This window comes from Rattus norvegicus, chromosome 1, assembly GCF_036323735.1.
Source record: "Rattus norvegicus strain BN/NHsdMcwi chromosome 1, GRCr8, whole genome shotgun sequence".
Classification (NCBI taxonomy): Eukaryota; Metazoa; Chordata; class Mammalia; order Rodentia; family Muridae; genus Rattus; species Rattus norvegicus.
The window spans coordinates 22029669-22054969 of NC_086019.1; the positions used below are offsets into that span (position 1 = coordinate 22029669).

The 25301-nt window shown below is 42.8% G+C and overlaps 1 protein-coding gene across 8 annotated transcripts in view; it reads left to right on the forward strand.

Moving 5' to 3' along the window:
• Positions 1 to 25301, forward strand: part of Akap7 (A-kinase anchoring protein 7) — a 262161-nt gene that overhangs the window by 123166 nt on the left and 113694 nt on the right. For 3 of the 8 annotated variants that reach the window (XM_063266032.1, XM_039081154.2, XM_039081160.2), the window contains one exon: positions 5390 to 7421. The exons of 1 other annotated variant lie outside the window; for it this stretch is intronic. In XM_063266032.1, coding sequence (XP_063122102.1) covers positions 5390 to 5586 — 197 coding nt within the window. In that variant the 3' untranslated portion in view covers positions 5587 to 7421. Of the gene's footprint in view, positions 1 to 5389; positions 7423 to 25301 lie in introns of those variants that run through there. 4 more of the 8 variants (XR_005487784.2, XR_005487783.2, XM_039081121.2 and 1 more) reach the window with 4 other exon arrangements.

Sequence of the window (25301 nt, forward strand, 5' to 3'; positions counted from 1 at the left end):
AGTGACAGCCAGGGAGCTGCTGCTGCCTCAGGGCTCAGAGAAGCTCTGCTTGCCCTAATGAGGCTTTTGACACTTGGTGTGCAATGACAACTGCTGATGTTCTCAGGGGTGAAGGCTCTCATTTTGATATGTGCCCCCTCTGTGAGCATGTGTGCATGCGTGTATGTGTGTGCATGTGCATGCGTGTGTATGTGTGTGTGCGTATGTGTGTGTGCATGTGTGTGTGTGCGTGTGTATGTGTGCATGTGTGTATGTGTGTATGTGTGTAGATGTGTGCGTGTGCGTGTGCGTGTGTGTGCCCTCCCTCCATCCTCTCCTCTCCTATCATCTTCGTATTATATTTTCTGATTGAAAATTATATTACTATCTATCGATTTATTCTCTCTGGTACAAATAGGCACTTGGATGTTGGCAATGCCTAGGAAGAAGGTGGCAATCTATAGAGCCTTTCATGTGACATCAGCCCAGCTTTCGTTGGGTCAGCTCAGCTCATGTGTTAAGATCATCTGAGTAACACAAAGACTCATCTTAAGTGATCCCAGGAGTCCTAAAATTTTCTTGCCACCAGCGAGGAGGTTTTTGGTTCTTTTGTTTGTTTTGTTTTGTTTTAATGATAACAAAAAAGTAAACCTAATCACTGACCTATATTGGTACCAAAGAGCTCGCAGATATAAAGAAAGCAAGACTGATACGCGCAGACCATGAATAGATCATGCCACATGTGTAGAGGCTGCTCACTCTTAATTACTCGTGTGAAGTTTATTGGAAACCATTTTAAATTTTGTATCCTTCAAGATACACTGCACTGAGTGGATTCATTTTCATTTAGTGGTTGATATTTTGGGCTAAGTTTATTTTATCACCCAGCATGGTCTAAATCACCATAAAATGCAGGTTAGACTCCCATTTACCCTCCTGTTGCAGCCTTCCACATGCTAGGGTCAATGGTGTAAACCACCATATTTGGCTGTATTTTGTAGCTTTAAAAGATTTTTCATTCCTTTTATATTTTTTATAGAAGACACTGTGGAGTCTGGTGTTGGTAGTCGATGCCTATAATTCCTGCATTTGGAGGGCTGAGAGAGGGATTATTGTCTGTCGTACCTGTTCTAGGCTCTGTAACAAGTCCTGGGCTACAGAGGGAGACTCTGTCTCAAACACTGCCACTGAAGGCATGTTAGGGAGACTTCTGACGTACAGTAAGTATCAAAGGCAAAAGCTAGGCTCTCCCATGTGTATGACAGTCAGTATACCACACAAACCAAGAAAGGATGCTTGGATCAAGAGCTTGATGTTTTTATTAGGAATATTTCTGTTTATTTAGGTACCTCGTTGGGATCAAAAGAAGAGTTGTGTATATTGGCATACTGTGCTGAGCTGCTGTTATTAACAAGGCATCGGGGGAATGCCCTTTATCTTGGAGGTCAGCGTGAGAGACTGCTGTCCTTATGCAGTGGTTAAGCAGAGGAAAATTACAGCATAACTTTAATCTGAAAATGTCTCTGTAAGTTGCACCAACTTTACTGAAAACTAGAAAACAAGTTCTCCCTGGAATGGAGATTCTGGTTTCTTGGACTATTGCATTCTTATAGATCTCTGTGATGATCCTTCCCTGGACACACACGTGCATGCGTGCTCACACAGATAACATGTTTACAGGGTCTCGGGTATCCCAGGATGCCCTAAGCTCCCTATGTAGTCCAGGATCAGCTTTTACTTCTCGTCCTCCTGCCTGAACCTCCGTGGGGTTAGGGTTATAGGCCAGTGCCACCATGCCCTGTTTGCTGTGGGGTAATATTAAAGCCCGGGCGGGTTTGCAGAAATTAGTGGGGATGCTGGAGTCCAGGTCAGATCTGGAAGATTTGTTAGTTTGCTTATTTTTGATTGGTGAAATAGTTACTTATCGTGGATTGTTAGTTTATGATTGGTAGAAATATTTTGTCTTACCAATCAGGTTCATCAGTGAAAGTCGATGTAAAGTTTTCACATAGGCATTTGAATTACTTTGGAATTCTCTGCTCTTATTTTAGATTTAATTTTACATTTAAATTTCTGGCCATGGTGTACTATTTATATAGGATGATAATAACATCCAAAACTGTTGCTACTGCTTCCAAGAATTTCAATAAAACATTCACTAGGCAAAAAAACGTTACTGAGCATTGTAATGAGTAAGCTGTGCCATGTGTCAGCAGAGAGGAAGGTAAGAGAGCTGTTGTAGTTTCTGTCCTCGAGTCTGTGTTTGTGTACATGTGGGAACATGTGGGTACATGTATGTGTATATGTGTATGCATACATATAGAGGCCAGACATGGATGGGAGGTGTTTCCTGGATCACAGTCCACCTTATGTTTCGAGACAGGGTTTCTCAACGAATCTGGAGTTTACTGCTTAGTTAGAATAGTTGGCCAGTGGGCCCCAGGCTCTTCTCCCACCCCCCCCCTCTGCTTCCCCAGTGCCAGTACTGGGGATATGTATGACTGCAGGCAGCTTTTCATGTGTTTGCCAGGGCACTTAAGTGCAGGTTCCCTGCTTGCATGCAGGCTTATTCCTGACTCAACCGTGTTCCCAGGCACCCGACTATGCCTTTGTGAATTAAGAAAGAATGTCCTTCGTTTATAAAAGAATTAAAAAAGAAAGCCAGGAGGCTCTTGGTTTATTCTCTGTGGTATTTCTATAGGCTGAGAGAATATAGACTATTTCTATAGGCATAGAGTAAACACTTAGGCTGTTTCTATAGGCATAGAGTAACTACTTAGGATGCATTCGTGAGGAAGTGATGGAATGGCCAAATGAGCCATGCCCTTCCCTCTGAGCAAGGCAAGGAAAGTTCCATGAAGTAGGTAAAATGTTAGTGGGAAGGGAAAGGGCGGGGCCATCTAGCAATAAGGAATGATCTGGAAACTTCTAAGGATGTTGGAATTGAACCAGAAGTGATACAGTAGTGGCTGTTTAGGCAAATCTCACGAAGTCCTGAGATGTAAGCTTACTTCTCTGGTAAGTGGAGGCCAGAAGGGATATTTTATCTGATCTCTTAATTAACAAATTGAATGTTTGTTTGTTGTTTTGTTCGCTTTTTTGTTTTGTTTTTTTATTTTTTGTTTTTTTGAGATAAGGCATCACTATCTAGGCTTGGCTGTCTTGTAGTTTGGTCTGGAGGTTGGGCTGGCCTCAAATTCACAGATCTGCCACTTGCCTCTGCTTCCTAGGCACTGTGATTAGAGGTGAGTGCCACCACGCCCAGTCTGAAAGGGATGCTGAAGAAAAGTGAATCAGGGGGCATTTGTCAGGCGCCTCGAAGACAGGACAGATTGTGTAGCACATATTAACAGTGTTCTGCGATGAGGCGGGCTGACGACGGGTAGGAAAGTGTCAAAGATAACCATGTTTTCAGTTTGATCGGCACGGATATTAGTAAAGTATGAACAAAAACAGGGCCACCGGAAGGGAGGCTCTGCAGCCTCTCTTTAGGAAAGGCGTTGATCAGCATCTTCCTCTGTGGCCCACACTAGCCTTGAACTTGCAGCTTGAGTGTGTAAACATAACAGAACCAGAACCCCCGGGCATTTCAAATATCTTAACATTTAAAGTCACAAGGACATTTGATTAACAGAAATAACAACGTACATGATATTAGAACTGAGAGGAATCTTGGAGAATGAGTTATTAAATGAAACTTAAGTTCAATCTTGTTATCTTACCCACTGAGAAAGCAGGCCGGAGTTCTAGAACAGTCCACAAAATTATAGTCTCTGGCCTGGGTATAGAGCCTGGGTAGGAGATTTAGAAAGTCATCTTAAAAGTCATGTTTTGAAAGGTCCTTAAATAGCATCCCTTCCTTTGCATCTCATTTTCTATTTTAAATTCGAAGAGTCACTATATAAACAGTTACTTGTAGTGCATATAGAAATATCTGTATGGGATAAATACTGTGATATAAGACTGAGAGCAAATAATTTAAATATTAGGCAACATTTCCATGCATTCTTACTAGGAAAAATCCGAACTGTTGCTAAAGTTATACTAGTAACGATTTTTCTCTTGCTTTTCACAGTATCTGTTTAGTAGGCTCTCTGTAATTATCCCTGAGTCAGAGCTTCCTCGATTCTGAACATGTTTTCAGTGCACATGTGCTCAAACTTCTGATCACTGTGTGTGGCCATATTGCCACACTTGAGGGGGAAGCGGTTGCTAAGGCATCTCTCTAGGTTGGTCTTAACCCATCCTCCCTTTCATTTGGGATGTTTGTCCCTGGGAAGGAGGGGGTGGCTACCCCACACGTGTGCTGTAGACTAATAACAGGGCTCTGAAGGCAGCCCCAGGTATGATTCTGGGCACACCTTGTTACATATGAAGATAGAAAATAACATCAGCGTTCCTGCTCACACCCATGGTATCCTGCCCTGAGCATGCAGGGGTAGCACTGGCTTGGTCATCATGAGCCCTTGGCTTGTCCCACAGTGAGCTCATCTTAGGGTGGGCGGGCAATGTACTGTCTTCTTCAACTCCGTCCATCTGCTTTCCAGCCTATAGGTCGATGGAGGGAATGAGGGTGCTGACTGGAGTAGCACAAGAATCCCCCTTTACCTTTCCGGGGGATAGCGAGGATTTGGAGTGTGGATGGGTGATGTATAGAATAGTAAGGACTCGGGAGGAGAGGAGAGGCTCTTATTCACAGCAGTAAAGTGAATACTTTACATGCTGACACCTGGACCATCACCAGCGGGACAGAAAAATGACCCTAAGGCAGTGACTTCAGGGACTTCCCACCAGGACCCTAACCCTTCCTAGAATTTCCTGTCTCTAGAATTACAGTGATAGCACTGAGATTTTGAAAACAGGATGCTAACCCCGAGGTCCTATTTTAAACCAGTTGCTACTGGCCATGGTTATTACTACATCTGTCTTGGTGTGAGCACTGGGAGTTTATGAACAACTGATCTCTATGCCAAGTGTTTTAACATGAGTGGCCCTAACCTGTAAGATGACTGGGGCCATCTTGATTCCCTGATAGTTAGCACTGGAGAGAGAGAGCAGCAGACCCAGATCTCCTTGGTGAATTCATGCACTTGAGACCCCAGGTGTGAGTACAAGCAGCTCCCCAGTTCTCATCAGCTTTGGGTGAGAGAGGAGCCCAGAGCCATGCAGAAATGAAAGGCTGCAAGGGTGTAACGGGCTGCTTTTCAGCCTGAAGTTTGCAGGAATAGACAGGCTCCTGCTTGGACAAATGTCCTAGGAAAAAAGCAACCCACTCTTGTTGGAACTATAGATCCCATTTGCCAGAGTGAAGGACACTTGCTCTTTTAACTAGCTGAACTAGCTGGGCCCTGGTGGCCTAGTTGCTATGGCAATACGAGCTGAGTGACCTCTCTTCTCTTGTGGAATGTAGGTGAGAAGGACCGAAAGGAGCCTGAGGATGCTGAACTGGTCAGGCTCAGTAAGAGGCTGGTGGAGAACGCCGTGCTCAAGGCTGTCCAGCAGTACCTAGAAGAGACACAGAACAAAAAGCAGCCGGGGGAGGGGAACTCCGTCAAAGCTGAGGAGGGAGATCGGAATGGCGATGGCAGTGATAACAACCGGAAGTGAGAGCTGAACCCGGTCCGCTGCCCCTCCGCTAAGTCGCAGACTGACTCGCAATGTGCTAGTGAAGTGTCTTGTTCAAGCCCTGGAGATCACCTAGTGATTGACGCGATTGATGAGTTCGGTTTTGCTGCGACACAACAGAAAAGAATGGGGTGCTGGGACCAGCAGAAGGAATTACTTTACAGAAGAACAACACGCACAAGGGGGAGCCGGCACTTCGGGCCGCCTGCCCGACTCAAAGGGCAGAGGGAGAGGACTGGTCGCCGACAGAATACTGTTCTGCCGTTTACATTGCTTCGATCCTTTGACTACTTTATCTGAGGCCAAAACTTGCACACAGCTATCAAGTGCTAAGTTCACTTTGTCACTGTTGAAATGACCATGAGTATAGTGAGTCCACAATGTTTCCTGTTTGTCCCCCCCATGTGCTTTTACCACACAGTGATCTTTATTTACAGTAAATTGAGTTTTGTGTAAATTATATATATTTTTGGCAAATGCAATCTTTTCTATGAAATGTGGGTAATGTTGTAAAGGTTTTTGAGCCTTATTTTGATAAAGTCAATTGCCATATTTAATGTCCTCCGTTGATATTTGTACTTTAAATGTATCATATAATTTTCCCCCTTAGGCAAGAAACCAGTTGGAACCCAAGACTTAATTAACGAAGCTTTGCACCGAGAAAGGATGGAGCTGAAGTCCAAAGTGAAACAGATCAAAGAACTTTTGTTAAAGCCTGAGACCCAGGCCAAGATTAGAAAGGAGCTTTTTGAAGGAAGAGTTTTTAATAATGGTGACCCAACTGATTTCAACATGACTTTGCCATAGCTCTCCGCTGCTGTTACGCTTGCTCACATGTTTATGAACTCTCAGCCCGTTAAATAGCTCTTTGGTGAGTAACCAAAGTGTTCTTACGGTCTCTACAAAGCCCACAAACCAACATTTGGTAAGGAACTAACAACTTCTTGCCAAAGAAAACGTATTTTTGCCTTATCGTGGTCACCATCATCACCGTCATCATCGTCATCACCACCATAAAATTGAGTTTTAGAATGTTCCTTTTGGTATCTTACTCATTTTATATAAAAACTTCTTAATTAGCTGTTGTAAGATGTTCCATGGGTCCTTGCAGATAATATTATATATATATATATATATATACACACATATATGTACATATATATACATATATATACACATATACTCACACACTTTTAAAAATCCTTTATAGACAAAAACAGCAAAACAAAATAAAACCAACAACAGTATTCTAAGGGTCACCTGCCTCCTGTTGATGTGGTCCTGTTACTTCAAAGGAAGCATTGTCCGGGCCAGTCCAGTCTCAAGGTCCTTTTGCTGAGCGTTTGAGTGCTTATTGAGGATCAGCACTTGAACAGACATTAGTAAGCGTAATCGTTGTAGTCACGGGTTCAGAATGTTTTATACTATCTATATTCTCTCTTTCATTGATGAAGTACAGTTTGCTTTTTTTTTTAATTTTTTATTTCTTCGTGAACAGTGTTCAGGGTTCCTATTTCCTACTCTCTGAAGATGAGCCCAAGCCTGCGTTCTTCACGGTTTGAGTAGCTTGCACTGGTTCCTTTGTAAACGAGCATTCTTGAGTGTTATTTGGGTAGTCACTTTAAAATTGCTGCTACTAATAGATGATGGGGAAAGAAAGTGATTAGAGATTAAATATATAATCATCTCACAGTCCAGTTTGCTCGTGGATTTTTGGCTATTTCTTTCCACTGGGTAAATGATGCATTAATTCATGATGTATTCCTTTATACGTACCTACGTTTTCATGCGTCATAATAAAAGTACTCTTTCCTCTATTGCCTTTCTTATCTTTATTCTGGAAACCCTTGGCTCCTGGTTGGTGTTCCAAAGCCATGAGCAGGGTCTCTGCAGTTTTAATGTCTCCTGCCTTCGTGCTAACGGAAGCACAGTGTCGCACCCCTGTTGACCTTAGACTGTTGTATGATTTCAAAGCAGTCGACCTCAGACACAAGCAACAGCAGAACAGAAAACTCAAAGATGAACCAAGTGGTGTCTTCAAAATAACTAATCCCATGACAAGAATAGCAAATATGAAGAGAACAAATTCATCTATGTATGCACATCTGCTAGCTATGGGCTATGAACCCCCTCTAAGAAGCTGGCCACAAATCATGAACCCCTTCTAAGAAGCTGTCCATGAACCTTGAACCTCCTTTGAGTTGCTGTCCATGAACCCCCTCTGAGTGGCTGGCCACAACTCCCCTCTTAGCAGTGGAGGTCAACACAGCTGTTTTTGGGCAACCCTAATGGAAGGAAACAAAGATGCTTAGGCCTGTCCGTCCTTGGGTTTCAAAGGAGGAAACACACTCCAGGGGTTGGGTGCCCTAGTCAAAGCCACACTGCTGTTAGGAATTTGAACCTGAGCTGGGGACTAGTGACCCCAGGGCTCCATTGTTACTTTGACTATCCCATAATCCATGTGAACAATTTCAGATCGGCCTTTCTTATCACCAGTCCATATCTTCTCCTCGAGGACTAATCTGCCATCGGAGGAGCTTGAAAGATGTCTTCAGTTGCCTGTCAGTTTCTGTTATTAAATACCCATGAAGACCTATGGTGCCAGGTGATTTGGGCACATGGTAAAATCTCTGCCTAAGTGGTTCTAGTAGGAAGTAACGCTGGGGGAACTTTATGCTGATATGCCAAGGATGTAAAACAAAAGAGGGCTGAGTTTAAATTCAAATCTCTTCTACTTAAAAGGTGACATTTCCCACAATAAGGCATTTACCAAATACAATATTTCAAAAATTAAAGATGAATAATAAAGTCCTTGAATACCCCGACATTACAAACACACAAAGGCAGTCATACACACACAGTTACACAGTCACACATACATTGTCACACACATACAGTCACACACACATACAATCACATACAATCACATACAGTCACACACACAAATATGCACATAGACACACAGTCACACACACACACACACACACACACACACACACACACACACACACACTAACCTGGTTCTAAATTTCTACAAATATGAGAGTGGTCAGCTGATATTGTAGAGCGTCTAGATATCGAATTCTAATCTTTGTCAATGGAATCCCCATGTGACCCTGCTTACAAAACACTGGACCAGGAAGCAAATGTTGCTCTAGTCTTGGACTTAACACTGAAGGGAACTTTTGAGCAAACCAGTTATGTTCTGAGCCTCACTTCCCAGTCTAGCCAGGTGGTTTCAAGGAGCCTGGGGCAGTTTTCTTTGGTATCCGCCCTGATGCTGCCAGTCTGTTGGCTGCTGGACTGGGTCACATTCTGCCTGATGACATTAGACGCTTAGGTGTCTGGAGGGTGTCCCCTTCTATTTATTCCCCTTGTGGGTTGTCAGTTTCATAAAGAGAAGCTGTATTGGGAAATCTTCTCATCTAGAACCACATTCCAACATTTTAAGAGTCAGTCAGTAGAAAGACAGATCCTGCAAGAGTAAAGGGCATAGGAAAGTGATCCTCTGGACAGTGGGGTGTCAGCTTTCAGCTTGGCCCCCCTTGTAAAATCTCAGATTCTGCCAGTCAGTCCTCTTCTCAGTGTAGACCACATGGAGGGCCCTTGTGCTTTGGATACGCAGGTTGCTGTACTTTATATGACATTTTTGAGATCATAAGTATATCTGATATTAGGGGTTTTTCTTTCAGATTTTGGATTATTTGTGATTTCTTAGGGATAGGCCCCATATCTGAATGGGGACTTCATCAATTATAGTAATACACGTATATCTCCCACACCAGCCTCAAGGTCATTTTATGTAATGATATGAGGCCAGGTGAGGAATGTTCTGCGTGTGATGTCCTGTCAGCATTCTAACATGTTCGGAATTTTCAAACCCTTTATGTTCGCTACTTTTGGCTTAGGAATGCTCTCCCTGCATTACGTTCACATCTGGAGTATAAAATTAGAATCAAATGCTCTTCTGAAAAGCCCAGATGTGTCAATTCCCATAAACCTTATGTTCTACTAAGGAGGTAATGACAGCAGCCTGACTTCATAGTCTAGTTGTGACATCAGGCACACAACTGATGAGACATATTTGCCCTTCTGTGCGCGCAACACAGACAGAGCATCCTTATGTGTAAATTGGTGGATGGGTAACCTGTCATCAGCCATTGTTCTTAGCATTTGCTTTGCTTTTCTTAAGACTTGTTTGTTTGGCTTTTGAAATTAGGATTGCATCATTTCATTCCCTTCCTTTCCTTCAAATCCTCCCACATTTCCCACTAACTTTACTCTCTTTCAAATTCATGGCCTCTTTTTAAAAATGCTATCATATATATATACATACATATATATATTCCTTAATTTATAATGTAACACTTATTACATATATGTTATATATAGTATTAGTAATATACAATAATTAGTAAATACATAATGTAACCTGTTCAGTTTGTATAATGTTACTTGTATGTTTGCATGTTCAGGGCTGAACTCTTGGTATTGGATAACTAGTTGGTGTGCTCTTCCCAGGGGAAGACTGTTTCTCCTGCTCTCTGCTTTCCTTAGTTGCCTGGAGTTCTTTGTCTAAGGCTGCCTGAGCCTCCGCCTTTCATGCAAGCACCATGCTGGTGTCACCCTTGTTTACATTATGTCTTGGTGGCCATGTTGATGAGACTTCTGATATTCTCAGGAGACACAGTCTCACAGCTCACAACCTTTATGTTTCTTCTTCAGTCACCGCTGAGCCTTATGTGTGGCGGTTGTCGATGTATCAGTTAGAACTCGGCTCACAACTCTGCATTTTGATTGGTTGTGGCTTCCTGTAATGGTCTGTCTGCTGCGAAGAGAAATTCCCTTGGAGAGGAGTGAGGACTACAGTTTTGGACAGCTACAAGGACACACGTTTAGTATCTATCCTCAGCATTTTTCAAACGTCACCTGTAATAATTTTCTCTTCAGAAATCTTATAGATGCATTCATGAATTTTAGATTTTCCAGATCCCCCCAAAAAATATTAAAACAAAACAAATAAACCAGAATACATTCAAAACATTTCCCTTTTGGGGTAAATCTCTAACCCCAATAAGCCCGTGCAAAGAACACACAACTCAGTTGTGATATTTGTAAGCTGCACACCTAGATTGGGCAGATTCACCACTACCCTACTCTATCCCCCAGCTATGAGATCCCTTACAACTTGTGGCTTCTCCAGGCCACGTGGTTCTGCTCCATCTTCCTTCCACCTCCTCTTCTTTCCACTCCTCTGGGCAGTGGAAGTGGAGCCTCATCTTTCCCGTCCACTGCCCAGTCACAGGCTCTAGCCTTTATTAAAATGGGAGGAGGTTCAAATGAAGTCACCTGGGTACATGATCCACTCCTCTCCTTGACAGCCCCTCTTGAGGAAGCAGAATTAGCATCAAAATACAAACGGCACCAGGGCAGTCCACAGGAAGTCGCCACATGCATTTGACAGTTGTGTACCCCCCAAGGAAATAAACTCTCGGTGGCTCCATGCGCGTGTTAGGATGAACATTAGACAATTGCCTCGGTGTCAGTGGGTTTAAAATTATGATACAATCCACAGCCACCCTTCCCTGGATCACTGTCTGGGGACAGCGAGGCTCATTTAGGAGATCATTTGAGACATTCTGATGAGAGGTGACATTAACTTCTACAGTACGCTAGGCTCTGAGCCACCAATTTGTATTTCTTTAAATGCAACTGATGAATTCAGGTGATGGTTTTCAAATGGAAACTGCACTGTCTGGTCCTCTATAAATCCCATTATTAGTCACACATAGGAACACCATGGAATTCTCCGTGGCAGTAAAGCTAAGGACAAATAAACTAGAGACTGAACAGTAGAGCCGAGAAAGTAATTGGGTGTTCCCTAGAAACCTACACTGCTTTCCCTCTAATGATCCAAATTACTTTCTAAACACTGCTATCGTCGTACAGAAGTACCCCCATACCTTACATGTTATTTTCTTTGACTTGTGTTAGAAAAATGCCAGAGTCCTGCTTGCGCCCCTGCCAGCTTAAGTAATTCTAAGGCTTACACAGCTCTTTCTCTTTAATAACTATATTGTAAGTTGGTATAGCATTGCAAATATCTCGCTACAGTCCCTGCCCCAACCCACCTGGGCACAGTGTCTCTGTGGTGCCTTTGTACTAAAGGAATCTGTAAATTCTTCACTGATTTTTTTCCCTCTAGCATACATTTCATCTTACCTATAATTTCAGAAAATATTTTACATATACATACGTGAGATATGAAAAGTCGTAGGAGGTGAGAGGACAAAGAAACAAGAATCTTGGCAGACAGGATGGTGCTGTGAGCAACAGAAAAGGCGCATATGCACCGAATGCAAATATCTGATATGATAATTGAGCAGGAAACGCATGAATATGCAGCAGTGGGGAGAGACTGAGTGCTATCCTGGAGGACAAATTTGGAAGCTGTTCTCGCCAAGTCTGTGTTTAGGGAGTACCTTCAGGGAAATGCTTGCATTGAGGGCTTTTGATGACTTGGCGGACATTTGTCACAGCTTGGTATCTTTAGAACACCTTTCCTGTGTTTATTAAGCTCCTCCCTTTCAGGCCCCGCTTCCCCAGGGGAGATGGCCCCCAGGAAGAATCCTGGAACTGAGCATCTCATTGGTGTGCTGAGATCTGGGCTCCACCAAGAAAGAGGAGATCCTGAATCGAGTCAGGCTGTTCTGATGAGGATGGTGGCTCGGAGAAGCAGCAGTGGAGCTGGGAGTATGGCTCAGTTGGTAAAGTTCCTGCCAGGCAAGCATGAAGACTTGAGATTATGTCTCTGGATGCATTCACCTGGGACCCCACAGAGATAAGTAGATCTTTGCAGTTCACTGACAAGTCAACCAGTGAGCCCCAGGTCCACTGTGGACTTTCTTATATTTTTGGTTGTGAGCCTAGCCTTTAACGGCTGAGCCATCTCTCCAGCCCCACTGTGGACTTTCTAATACGTGGAGCGCTATCGAGGGAGACATCTGACATTCGCAGAGCTCCTCATGCATATGCACACATATACATACGCCTCTGTACATGCATGCACACACACCCATGTAAACCCGTATACACGCCACCCCTACATACATATGTAGCTTGGTTAGGTCTGATATACTGACAGTGGAGAGTGAGTGGTACAGGGGGGTCACTCAAGAGTAGCTGGCAATGTAATGGAACACTGCTCTTTCTCTTGGCTCTCAGCCTGATCTTCTGCGTCCACTGGGTAATCTGTAGCTACTAAGTTCTGGTTCTGCTTTAAACTGGCTGAGATTGGGTCGGAGAGGTGGCTCAGCAGTTAAGATCGCTTGTCGCTCTTGCAGAGGACCTGGATACAGTTTCCCAGAACCCATACGATGGCTCACAGCCATCTGTAATTCTATTCTAGAGATACAGTGGGCACCAGTCACACGCATAGCATGTAGACATGCATGCGTGCAGGAAGAACACTCATACACAGGAAATTAATGAATGTTAACAAAGAAAACTTGATAGAGCTGGTTTTAGTATTGCGATTAAATATCAAAGCCAATCCAGATTATTTCTAAGCAGCATTATAGGTATGGTTTGCATAAATTGTAGGAGTGATGGTGTGCACATTAGGAAGCCTCTACTCCTGATCTTGAGGCATTGAATACAGCAACGGACTCTGGGTGTCTTGACAGCTAAGCAGCCTCATGTGTGTCCTAAATAGGCTCTGAATAAGGTCACCCAAGCCCCAGTTGAGAACGTATATTAAGAATTGCTTCCTTGGCAGCATAAGAGACAATGTCCTTCATTTCTACCCCGTCAAGAAGTGATTGAGCCTCCCAGGGTACAAGTTCACCGGGACTCTGCACACTTTATCTGGTTCCCGGACAGAAGTGGGAAATGAAACTGCCTTCATATTTTGTGTGATAAAGACCAAAACATTTATTACACTTAAAAATAGTTGGCTAGATCAATTGTAACAGTTCTTATAGAGTCATCATTTCATAAATTTTTTTGGTTACCTGACTGGGGTAGCAGACTTAGAGCTAATCTCTAAATTCTAAGACAGTATGATCTGGTAAATATATTATTATCTTTTATTATTATTATTATGTAATTATAGCAATAGGGCTACTTCTTGTTCAACTTTATAAAAACAATTAAAATATATGATATGTACCAAAAGAAAAAGTCCGATTTTTTTTATAATAATAGAGATGTGTTAGAAATATGGGAGGATTTTAATATAAGAAAAATATTAATTTTCTCAGAGTGGCAGAGTAGAAAGATTCTAGATAAAGAGATGAGAAAGAGCCCTCCCTATAGGCTTTATTAAAACTTGAAGGGCAGCTTCTCAATGAAATGGCATATGGAAGTGAAGCGATGAGGCCGGTGGAGGGGCCGTGTCGTGGCGAGCGCTCTGAGGTGTCCAGTGGAGTATTTAGATGAAAGGACCAGAAGGAAGAGGGCATGAGTGTCACCTTCAACACTGATTGTGGGGGAATTTAGGCTTTGAAAGAGAAGTTAGCAGTTCTCCGTGCATCCAGAATGTCATAGTTACACTAAGAAAAGTCTACATGGTTTGCTTCTTACTATAATGAATTAATTTGAGAAGTCAGTAACTATCTGGCACCTACCTAAAAGGAAGCAATTTGAGTAAGGATGCAGGTTCTGTGACTGCCTGGATCCCTGTTCCTAGTTCTTCATCTATCTAAATGTTCTTTTCCTTCTGATTTCCACAGACAGCCTTTTCTGTGTAATGTCATAGTGAATCCCTCTGTCCTGTTGATACAAGACTTGACCAGTGACTTAGCTTGAACTATGGGATGTTGCTAGATGTAGAACAAGCTGAGGCCTAAACCATGGCGATACATGAGACAGACTGAGCCAAACCTGTAGCTTGTAGACCTTTGATGTGAGGATGTGGCTAGTGGCCCTTCCCATGAATGCACAGAGTTGGTCACTGGTTTGCTTTTAAAGACTGGCTAGTATGGTTCCTGCAAGCCAAACTGAAACACAAAAGCAAAGTTAAGCCCACAGTGCAGCACAGCCATTTTGGAAATCGCTAAGTCTCCTCTGATGGGATTGGGAGCCTGTGCCACAAGCAGTAATCCATGCCTGGGACTTTAAACTATATTACAAAGCCATGACTAAGGCCAGAGAGGTGGCTCTGTGACGCAGAACACTCATTGTTCTGGCAGAGGACCTGGGTCTGATTCCCAGCAGCCACAAGGCAGCTTATGGCCATTCACAACTCCAGTTGCAGGGGATCTGGTGTCCTCTTTGACCTCTATGGGCACCAGGGATGCCCATGGTCACAGACATGCTTGCAAGCAAAATACCCAAACACATAAAAATAAAAACATCTTAAAAGATTAAAGAAAAAGAGTTCCATGGCTGTAGAGATCATAAGCCCTAGGGGGGAACGTATAGTTATTGTTGAGATAACATAGTGTTAGACTGCATTCTAAATATCTATGGATGTACCCACAGACAAAGGCGCTCTCCCCCTTAGTGAGAGAAGGCTCTCTTTGTAGTGAAGGGCTAAGGCTCAAGGCTGCTCAAGGTGCTAAGAATAACTGATGGTTGAGGGCTCACCCATAAACAAGGCATTTATACCACCCTTCTAAGGCTCAGGGACCCTCAGGGAATAGGGAGTGGAAAGAATGTTAGAAACTGAGGATACACAGAAGATCTTGGGATGCAACTTTCTGGGTATTTGCAAACATAAGCGTACAGCAGCTGTGGCTTCCTTTCCTGAGCTTGCATAAGATTGGTTCTATCAACAATCAGTCATGGATATAGCAGGGGATAATGCACGGGACCTAACCCCCGCCCCCTGCTGGATCACAAGTTATATACAGATTCTGGGAGAGGGGCATTACTGGTCACACAGATAGGCCTGGCTACACTCAGTGGTCACAAAGCAAAACAAAAAGACACGAGTACAGGAAAGGGATTTGTAGAGAAAAGGAGAATTTGTCATGGGTGGCAATGAGAATTATCAGATTCATTATGAATATATGCAATTAGCAAAACAAAATTTTAATTAATAAAGAGATTTGGGAGAAAAATAATGTCTCTCTTTGGGGCATATTTCTTAGTGAAGATAATAACATTTCTTTGTTCCTAAAACCAACAACAAAAAAAAATAAACCAAACCTTATAACATTCGTGTGGACATACTGGCATTATATAATTTAATTTGGTATTTAATATTTTAAGCAATATATGTTAACATGCAAAACCAAAATATTAATAGCCATACTTTCTAAGTGATGGTATTAAAGATGTATTTACTTCTCAGTTTATATAATTAGGGATATTTTGCAATGTCATACAAAATATGGTTATAAGTCAAATCATAAGTGCTTTTTAAAAATAAAAATATATAGATGAGTGTATTAGATAATATATTTCATTTCAGTCATAAATGATACTGTATAAAGATTACATATTTATATGCATGAATATACGGTCTACTCCATTCACTCATGAGTTTCTTGGGGTTAGATCTTGGACTGGGCTGGGTGCTTAGTTTGCAAAAGAGCCATCTGTTGGGATGAGGCAATGAGTATTAAATAGGCATATTTTATTCCTTTCTCTGTAATCTCTTTGTTCTTCTATCACTCATGGCATTTACAATAATACCATGAGTGGTAATAATACACTGTCTTCAGTGAGAGCTTACACACAATATAAGAGGAGAACAGAAGAGGCTGATTTTCACAGATTTGACATTTGATCTCCCACTGCCCCAGTTATTAGTGTGAACCATCCATGGACAACTCAATGAAATGCTGTCTGCTGCTGTGTCCACAGAGTCTTCATTGACTCTGCTTATAGACATATCAGTGTGTCTGAGAGACAATCCCTTCCCCATAGTCGAATGAACAGAGGGAGTGAACACAAGACAGATGACAGAACTTTGTGAGGATGAAGTATCTGGATCCAGTTTACTTTTATACTGTCTTCAATATTGCAGGGGGTATCTGCTTAGAGCTATAAAAACTCTTAAAAGGATTTATCTGAACCCTCTACATAGTGTGACTCAACGAAACTCTTCTATAGACTTCTAGAAACCCAAGGCTATGTCCATATAATGACATGGCCACTCTTTGTGTTCCTCTATGGGAAAGAACAAGTCAACTAAGGGAATCGTTATTTGCTCTATGTGACAAGGCCATTCTTTTCTTTTATTGGAGCATTCACTAAAATGACAAACACAAACACAAACAAACCCCCCAAACAAATAAATCTTATAATGAAAATGTCTTCATTTGTCCCTTTAAAAAGTGCATGTACTCATACTACAATGGAGTGTCTTCCTCAAGGATCTGGAAGGCATCCCTTTGACACATGGTCATCAGAAAGGTAAGACTTTTGTTTTCTGTTTGTTTGTTTGAGAGAGTAGAAATCTACATCTGTAGATGTCCATTAGCAGGACAGAGGTGGCAGCCCACACATTGTCTTTGGAAAACACTCTTTCATAAATACTTTTTTTGTCAGTCCCAGGGTAGACGTCGGTATTCTGTGCCTGCTGGACAAGTGATCTATCACTTCGCTAAGTCCCAAACCAACCCTGAACTCACTTTGTAGCCTTGGCAGGCTTTCGGTTTGTGATCTTCTTACGTTAGTCTTCTAAGTAGCTGAGATGACAGGCCTGCACCCCCAAGCCTGGCCAGCCGGAACCCTTCCCTCAGACTATATGCCAGAACAAGCACTTCCTCTTTAAGTTGCTTTTTGGTCACAGCAACAACAAAATACCTACTACAGCTATGTTCAGGGATGAGCAGACATGACGCAATGTGACTAGGGAAAAGTACCCAGATTCATTTAAAAGTTTTCATGTGACTCAGTGATTCTGAGCAAAGACATGCGGCTCATCACGTATAGAATTTAATGCTATGCTAACAGTTTTTGGCAAAACGGAAGCAGGCTTAATAAAGGTCTAAGAACTTACTGAGAACAGCCTTAAATAGCCTTTCTGATTGGCCAATGAAAAGTTCAAGGTCTTTGGGACCAGTTAATGCTTCTGATCTTTTGACCTTGACTGAGTAGAGCTACATTTTGCTATTTTAATGTTATAAATTCGAGGTCAGTTTCCTGCACTCTTAATTTTAGCTCATGTAACTTCCTGTCACCAATCCATGGTTCTGTCAGTTTCAGGCTTTTAATTCCGTGCAGATCTAGGTCATTCTTAGGTCAAACTTAAGGTATCTATCAGGAAATGGCCTGTGGAATATCTTACATAACATAAATTCAAGAATTTTTGATGAGGGCATCCTAAAGGGGCAAGATTTGGGGCACAGAAGAGTGGGAGAAGTCAGAAATGCAAAGCTGGTTTCTATAAACAAGAGGAAGTCAGCTGTGTTTGCTGGCTGGAAAGTATGAAAGTTAGGATTCTGTTCTCTCAGATACAGCTCTGGATACAAATGCCTATTCTTTTCATGTTTTTCTTCTTAGGAATTGCTCTTAGGTTCCTGAGGGATAGTTCTGGGTTGCAAGAAGTAGATGCACATTTTTAAGGAAGCCTTTTTTAGTACATGCAGAAGGGTCTAGCCTATTGAGGAAGGATTCGATCTCAACGAACCTTTCACTAATGAAGAGACAAAGGAACAGAGGAACTTGCGTGTTTTGAAAATGCAGCTTGGAGAAAGCGACAGGCTTCCTAATGGCCCTAACTGGAGGAACTTAGCCCTCCTATTCAGAGTCTTCCCTGGCCATTGAGTCTTCAGAACCTTCAGTACCCCTTTCCTTTCTGATGGTGTGTAGCAGGGTATCTCTCAGATGAGTACCTTACAATCACCATTTGAAGGTCAAAGTCTTCATCTGTGGCTTGCTTCAGGGGACAGGAGTGGCAGAAGACCATGCTGTCTTCCTGCTCTTGTGGTTTGTTTCAAATATCAGTGTTTCCTGGGCTGTTCTGTCTGTTTATTCTTGCTTTAACTGATACCTAGCTTTGTTAATCTTTTCTGTCCCCTCAGTTCAAACTCAACTTGGTAGAAGCTTCCTGAGGCCACGTGGAAAGCCAGGTTCTCTAATTTCTCCTAGTTAGGATACAGTGAGACACAGAAGACTGATACCTGGGGCCTCAGAGATATCCAGAGATGAGCACAGAAGGAAGATAAACTCCAGACTGGCTCTGGGTGGATAGAGTGAGGACCTGCCTGTGGTCCAAGATTCACAATGGTTCCCCATGAGAAAGAAGCTAATCTAGGCTGTCAGTGGGATGCAGCGGGCTGTTATGGCTGAAAGAGGTGGGAGATCTGGGAAGGATATTTAGGGATCATTGGGAGCAGAAATCCATTATTTTAGTTCAAGGAGGAGGCTTTCAAGAACGCACAGCTAGAGAACACTTCAATCTCCTCCTTCTGTCTCCTTCTCCTTCTCCTTCTCCTCCTCTCCCTCCTCCTCCTCTTCCTTCTCCTCCTCCTCCTCCTCTTCCTCCTCCTCTTCTTCCTCCTCTTCTTCCTCCTTCCTTTTCTTCTTTCTTCCTTCTTTTCTTTTCTCTTCCTCCTCTATTCTTATGCCTTCTCCTCTCCCTCCCCTCCTCCTCTTCTACAGAATTTTGGAGACCGAACAATATCAACACCTAAAAGCATACCCAGCCACAGTCCCCATGTCTCTCCCGGCTGACAGGGTGAAGAGTGGAGGAGGTACAGAGGCGACAGCAGGGTTGAAAGGCCAGACTTCCTTCTTCACTCTCCACCCACAGCCGTAGCACCGCATCTGCGGGTCAGGAGGATGCTGGACACTAGGTTGGGTGTATTTAACTCTCCTGGGACCAGGCACCCTAAGGATGGAAGCAGGAGGTCATGGGTTACAGAAGGTAACTGCGGGAACCCGTAACTCAAAAGAGAAGCCCCAAATCTAAGGAGCTGTAAAAACTTTATCCTGGTGCAGATAACCAACCCAGGATGAAGTATAATGGATCGGAGAAACGAAAGCAAAGCTGTATTTGGATAACATCTCAAGTCCCGTTTGTTCAACAAACCAGTCACAGCAAGATGGCGTTGACTGGATTAGCTGCCTGTCATGGCTGACTAGGGTGGAGAAAGTCTCACTCTGAAGAGAAGGTAGAGGAGGAAGCAGTGTAGGGAAGATGAGGGCTCTGGGCTGCAGCTGCTGAGTGGGGTGTGGGATAGCAGCTCCAGTATTTTCAGTGTTGCCTTTGTTTGCCTTAGGCAGCTGCTTGGGAGAGTTCAGGGACCCTCCCGTTCTTTACCTTTGGGAAATGTGACAGTGGCAAGGTCTCTGCTTCATTTCCATCTAGAAGAGAAGGGGTCTGTGCTGCCGTTCTTGAGGTAAGCTGTATGAGTAAAAATGGCGACGGGGTGGGGGTGAGGAGGGATGGCAGGATGTGAAGATGAAGAGGAGGGCCTAGGTGCCTCTGCCCTTGAGAGTGATGTATTTCCTGAGGTCCTAGTGCCGACATCTCATTCTGCCCTACTCATCCTCAAGATACTCATCAGTCAGTCACTGGTACAGCTGCTGCACCCTTCTCTAGGGGATATAGTCCACGATCCTCAGTGGAACCTGAAAATGGTGGGATGCTACACAATCTATATGAATATATATATATATATGTATGTATATATGTATGTATTTATGTATGTATGTATATATGTATGTATGTATGTATGTATGTATGTATCTATCTATCTATCTATCTATCCCCATGGACAAATTTTATTCTTTAAGTTATGCACAGCAAGAGACTAGAAATACCTAACACAATAGAGTAATGGTACTATAATAAGTCATTTGTCAATCATAAGTCATCTTCCCACTTACTATTTTCAAATGTGTGAGTTACTGGGGGTAGCTGACACCTTGAGAGTAAGTTGTTATTAAATAAAGTCAGGGTTGACCATGGGATATTGATACTAGAAAATTAAGCAGGTTGAAACAACAATGAAGTGATTTGTAAAACCCATTGGGAAGATCTGAAAGTTGAGGGCGTGGGAAAGGTGTGGGAAGCCAGAGTACTCACTTCCGTTAGGCAGGGATCTAACTCGAAAATGCTACCACATTTTGGTAGCAAAGTTTGGTGAAATCTATGATAATGAATACACTGGTAATGTTAGCCCTGAATTTAGTTCTGCTTCACTGATATCTACAAGTATATTTGTATGACTCTACAAATTTTTAAGTACAAAGATGTTCACTACATCATGTGCTATGATGGCGACACCAGCAAAACTAAGTAAACCCAAATGCTTCATTAGGAAGTATAACATCAGTTATAACTCAATAAGAATAAAATGATCGGGCATGTTGGCCCATATTCTGATTCCAGCACTTGGCAGATGGAGGTGAGGAATCCAGGAACTCAAGGTCATCTTCAGCTGCATGGTTAGTTTGAAGTTACCCTGAACTACATGTGACCCCATCTTATAAATCAAAACCAAGGGTCTGGAGAGATGGCTCAACCATTTAGATCACTTGTTGCTTTTGCAGAGGACCTGTGCGTTCATGATGGCTCACAACCATCCATTAATGCCAATTCTAGGGGCTCTGATTACCCCTCTGACCTCTGAGGGCACCCATACCTGGTGCGCATATATGCATACAGGCAAAACAGTCAGACACTTACAATTAATAAATAAGTCTAAAAATTAAAACAACAGCAGCAGCAACAGAGGAGTAAAGTAGACACAGTTACCTCGAAATACAAAGCTGAGAAAATATGTTAAGCAAGATATGCTGTACATGACAATATGAATAAAATGTTTCTATTCATAAGTGACATTTCCAAACTGTGACCAATGCATTTATACGCAAAGAACATTCCAAAAGGATTACCATCTCCCAATCATTGAATATACTTTTTTCTAAAGTGCAACTGAGAATCTGGAGGATGGTTGCTGGGAATTCAAGCTTCCAAAGAAAGTCTCAGACCCAGAGATTTCGTCATCTCAGGGACCAGGAAAGTGGAAATGGGGGACTTCAGGAGAGCTCAGTCTTGGATAAAGGATATGACGTTGAGTCACAACTGCAAGGACAAGACAGCAGGGGAATTGAGGACAGCTAGGAGGAGGCAGGGACTCAACTGTTCTCCAGGGTTGGGATTGACAAACCTGGCAGAGTGCCAGCGATGGTAAGTAGAGGGTAGCAGAAGAAACCAGAGAATAGTCTCTCTCACTACCCTTTGTCATAGGGATTTGCTATCAGCACAGGACTTAAGGAAGAAACATGGAAAATGCTTGACCCGGGATGTTTTTTGTTTTTTGTTTTGTTTTGTTTTTCTTTGTAGAGCATGAAATGCCTATGGATGTCTGTACCCACAGTAAGTAAAGTGGGAAGTCTTTTTTCTCCACTAGGGACTCTGCACTTAATATAGTGCATGGCAACTGTGCATCAAAAATAAAACAAATGGAGAGAGAGAGAGAGAGAAAGAGAGAGAGAGAGAGAGAGAGAGAGAGAGAGAGAGAGAGAGAGAGACTGCTACAGATACTTGACAACAGGGCTTTGTTGATGTCCAATAATGTGACAGACTAAAGGGGCTCTAGTCAGCCTGAGTATGCCAAATGTGGCTGTGGCTGGCCTTGCCCTTCTCCCATACTCCCTCTGCCTTGCTAAAAACTAGGATTACATTCCTAGAACTGGTCACCCAAGGTCTATCCCCTCGTTTGGTCACTTCTTCCTCTCAAGGTCCAGCTATCAATATGTCAATATTTCAGTCTAGCAATTAAAAGCCCCCCCCTTTGATTCATCTAATTAATACAACCAATTAAAATTAAACACCCGTTCCTAACACCGGGGTTCCCCTTTACCTTTATAAATTGCCATTTGCTTATGGGTCTGTCTCCTCTCTCTCCAGAGGCAGTCTTGTCCCTCCAGGATAAATATCTGGGCCTCCTTTCCCTTTTCTTCATATCTCCCCTCATCCTTGGTCTCCTGTTTTTTTATCTTATTTTGTGCCCTTTATCCCTCCTGTGTACATCCCTCATGTGTAGATAAATCTTTGTTCTGAGAACTTGACCTTCGGGTGTCTTGAGGTTTCCTACCCAAAGCGCGTCTCAAAACCACAACTCCTCCGTTCTCCTGTGTTCTTCCTCCTCTTTCTTTCTTTCTTTTCTTTCTTTCTTTTTTTTTCCGGAGCTAGGGACCGAACCCAGGGCCTTGCACTTGCTAGGCAAGCGCTCTGCCACTGAGCTAAATCCCCAACCCCCCTCCTCTTTCTTTATTAGGTTGAGAATTGAACTCCTGCCTTGTGCATGCTGAGAAACCATTCCTTTTGAAGAAAGAAAAATGAAGGGGGGAAAAAAGAGGAGAATGTATGGTGAGTTATAGCTTTTGGTAAAACAAAGTAAAAATGTCTTACTTTTAATTATGTTTAGTTATAAATTTAAAAACAGTGGCTCCTGAACCTGGAGAAACGAAACAGAAGCCAGGAAGATGGAAACAGTGAAAACTTCATGGCAATGGCAGATTACTTCAGTTTGAACTCCGTGTTTTAGGTATGTGGCATTGAGAGCCTAGCTGACCCAGAAGTACACCATTTAAGCTCTGTTTCTTAGATGAGGCATTGGAGAGCGTAGCTGACCCGGAAATACACCATTTGAGCTCTAAGATATGAGGTATTGAGAGCCTAACTGACCTGGAAGTATATCATTTGAACTCTATTTCTTAGATATGAGGCATTGGAGAGCCTAGTGGACCCAGATGTAACACCACTGTACTAATGCCAGAAATAAGGCTGCACTAACATGCTAATGATGCTGACATCATGCTAATGATGCTGACATGATGATGCCATGGTGGTACTGATGTAGACTGGAGGTGGGATGCGCCACCACCCGATTCCTGCTGACACACTGGCACAGATAGAAGCACATGATATTTAAGTCAATTTGACATTTTCCTTCACAGTAAAATTTGGTTTGCAGAGGCTATATAAGTTCTGTGTGTATACCCACATAGATTCTTACAGCCACTCAGGGTAGCCAAGAAATAAGTGTTAATGTCCTAATACCTTCTAACCACCCATGGATTCACAACCTCTTTTCTTCTTAACCCTAAGGACCTCTTATCCATTGGCTATTCCTGTATTTTCTGCCTTTCCCAAAATGTCACATAAATGGAAATATATAGTTGGTAATTCTGAAACTGAGTTCTTTCACTTATTCTAACACAGAAATTGAATACTTTATACACACACACACACACACACACACGCACGCACGCACGCACACACACACACACACACACACACACACACACACACACATATATGTTTTAGAAGATAAGCCTAAAGGGATAGGTATGAAAAGCCCAGAAATTCAGACATCAAAAGGGACCACCACAATGCCATGCTTTCCTTCAGGAGACAAAAGCAATGTGTATTTCCATTTACCATTTGATTTTGGGCAGGTTCAGATACACGACCTTTAGAGGCATCACAGACAAAAGCTTCCATCCCGGTAGGCTTTCCCCGTCTCTGCATACAGAAGCATTATTATCTGGCTTTTGATTAGATTTGTCGGTTAGCTGGGTACCAAGCACATTCTGTCACCAGTGAGGTAATCCTCACATACAGTCCCTCGAACCTGGGAAACCTCTGACCTTCTGGGCTGTCTCAGGTTTGTCCAGCACAGGCTGTGTGGCTCAGGACAGTTGTGCACACCATGACATTGAGCTGGGAAGCTCTGTGAGATGAGAGGAAGCATGGCTCCCTACCTATTGCCCGAGGGATTACTTCTAGCTCCCATTTTAAGCAACACATTCTCTTTGCTGCTGAGTTCTGCTCTTTCCTGTAATGAAGACCAGTATTTAGGAAAGGGATTAGTGGCGTGCTTTGCAATGTCTATCGAGGTAATCGTATTGAACAGATGGATCAATACTTACAGAGTAAAGAGCAATCTCTATTTACAGCTCTGTTTGCTCTTACACACACACACACACACACACACACACACACACACACACACACACACACACACACACGTACATCCTTGTGTAGGACATGGTTGTTTGCAATTTTGGATGAGGAAGCTAGGGAGCAGTTTGCAAATTGGTCTACTGTTGGTGGTTTTCACTGGTGTGTTTCCACGAAGCAGCAGATGTATTGTGGGATGAGGAAGATGGGCCACTCTGCTCAGACAATCGCTGTGTGAAAACCTGCTGGATTTATTCAAAGGACTAATATCAGGCTGCTTGAGTGGATCAAGTTTGCCAGTGGGCTCAATTCTGTGCTTCCTGCATTTTCTTTAAAACGTACCAGCATTACAAAATGGTTTTGCTTTCAGTTTTAGTTTTCTGTTCCGTTTCCTTTGAGGTTGACCAGTTCTCTCTTCGTGATTAAAAACTGCACGTCTGGAAGTATATTCCAGAGGAGTGGTGGAATGACTGGGCAGAGCATGGAGTTCTGCACGTCTCTACTGTTCTGCTGAGCATACTGCAAAACCCTTTCCTGTTTGGTCTTTCGTGAGAGGTCACACATAGTACTAAATGCTGAAGAACTGGCCTGAGCCTCAGTGGGCAAATAAAATTAACTCTACTTTGGCTGAGCAAACCCCCTTTGAAGCAGACAATGTTAGCATGAAAGATATATCTTGAATGGCATGGACTTGGCAGCCACTATAGCAATAGGAGGCGATTCTTCTCTGTGCTCTTGTGACACACTGAGTATATTTTCCTAATGCTGTTACCACTCCTGTTTTTCTGGAATGTGTCTTGGAGGCCTCTGATGAGACAGATTT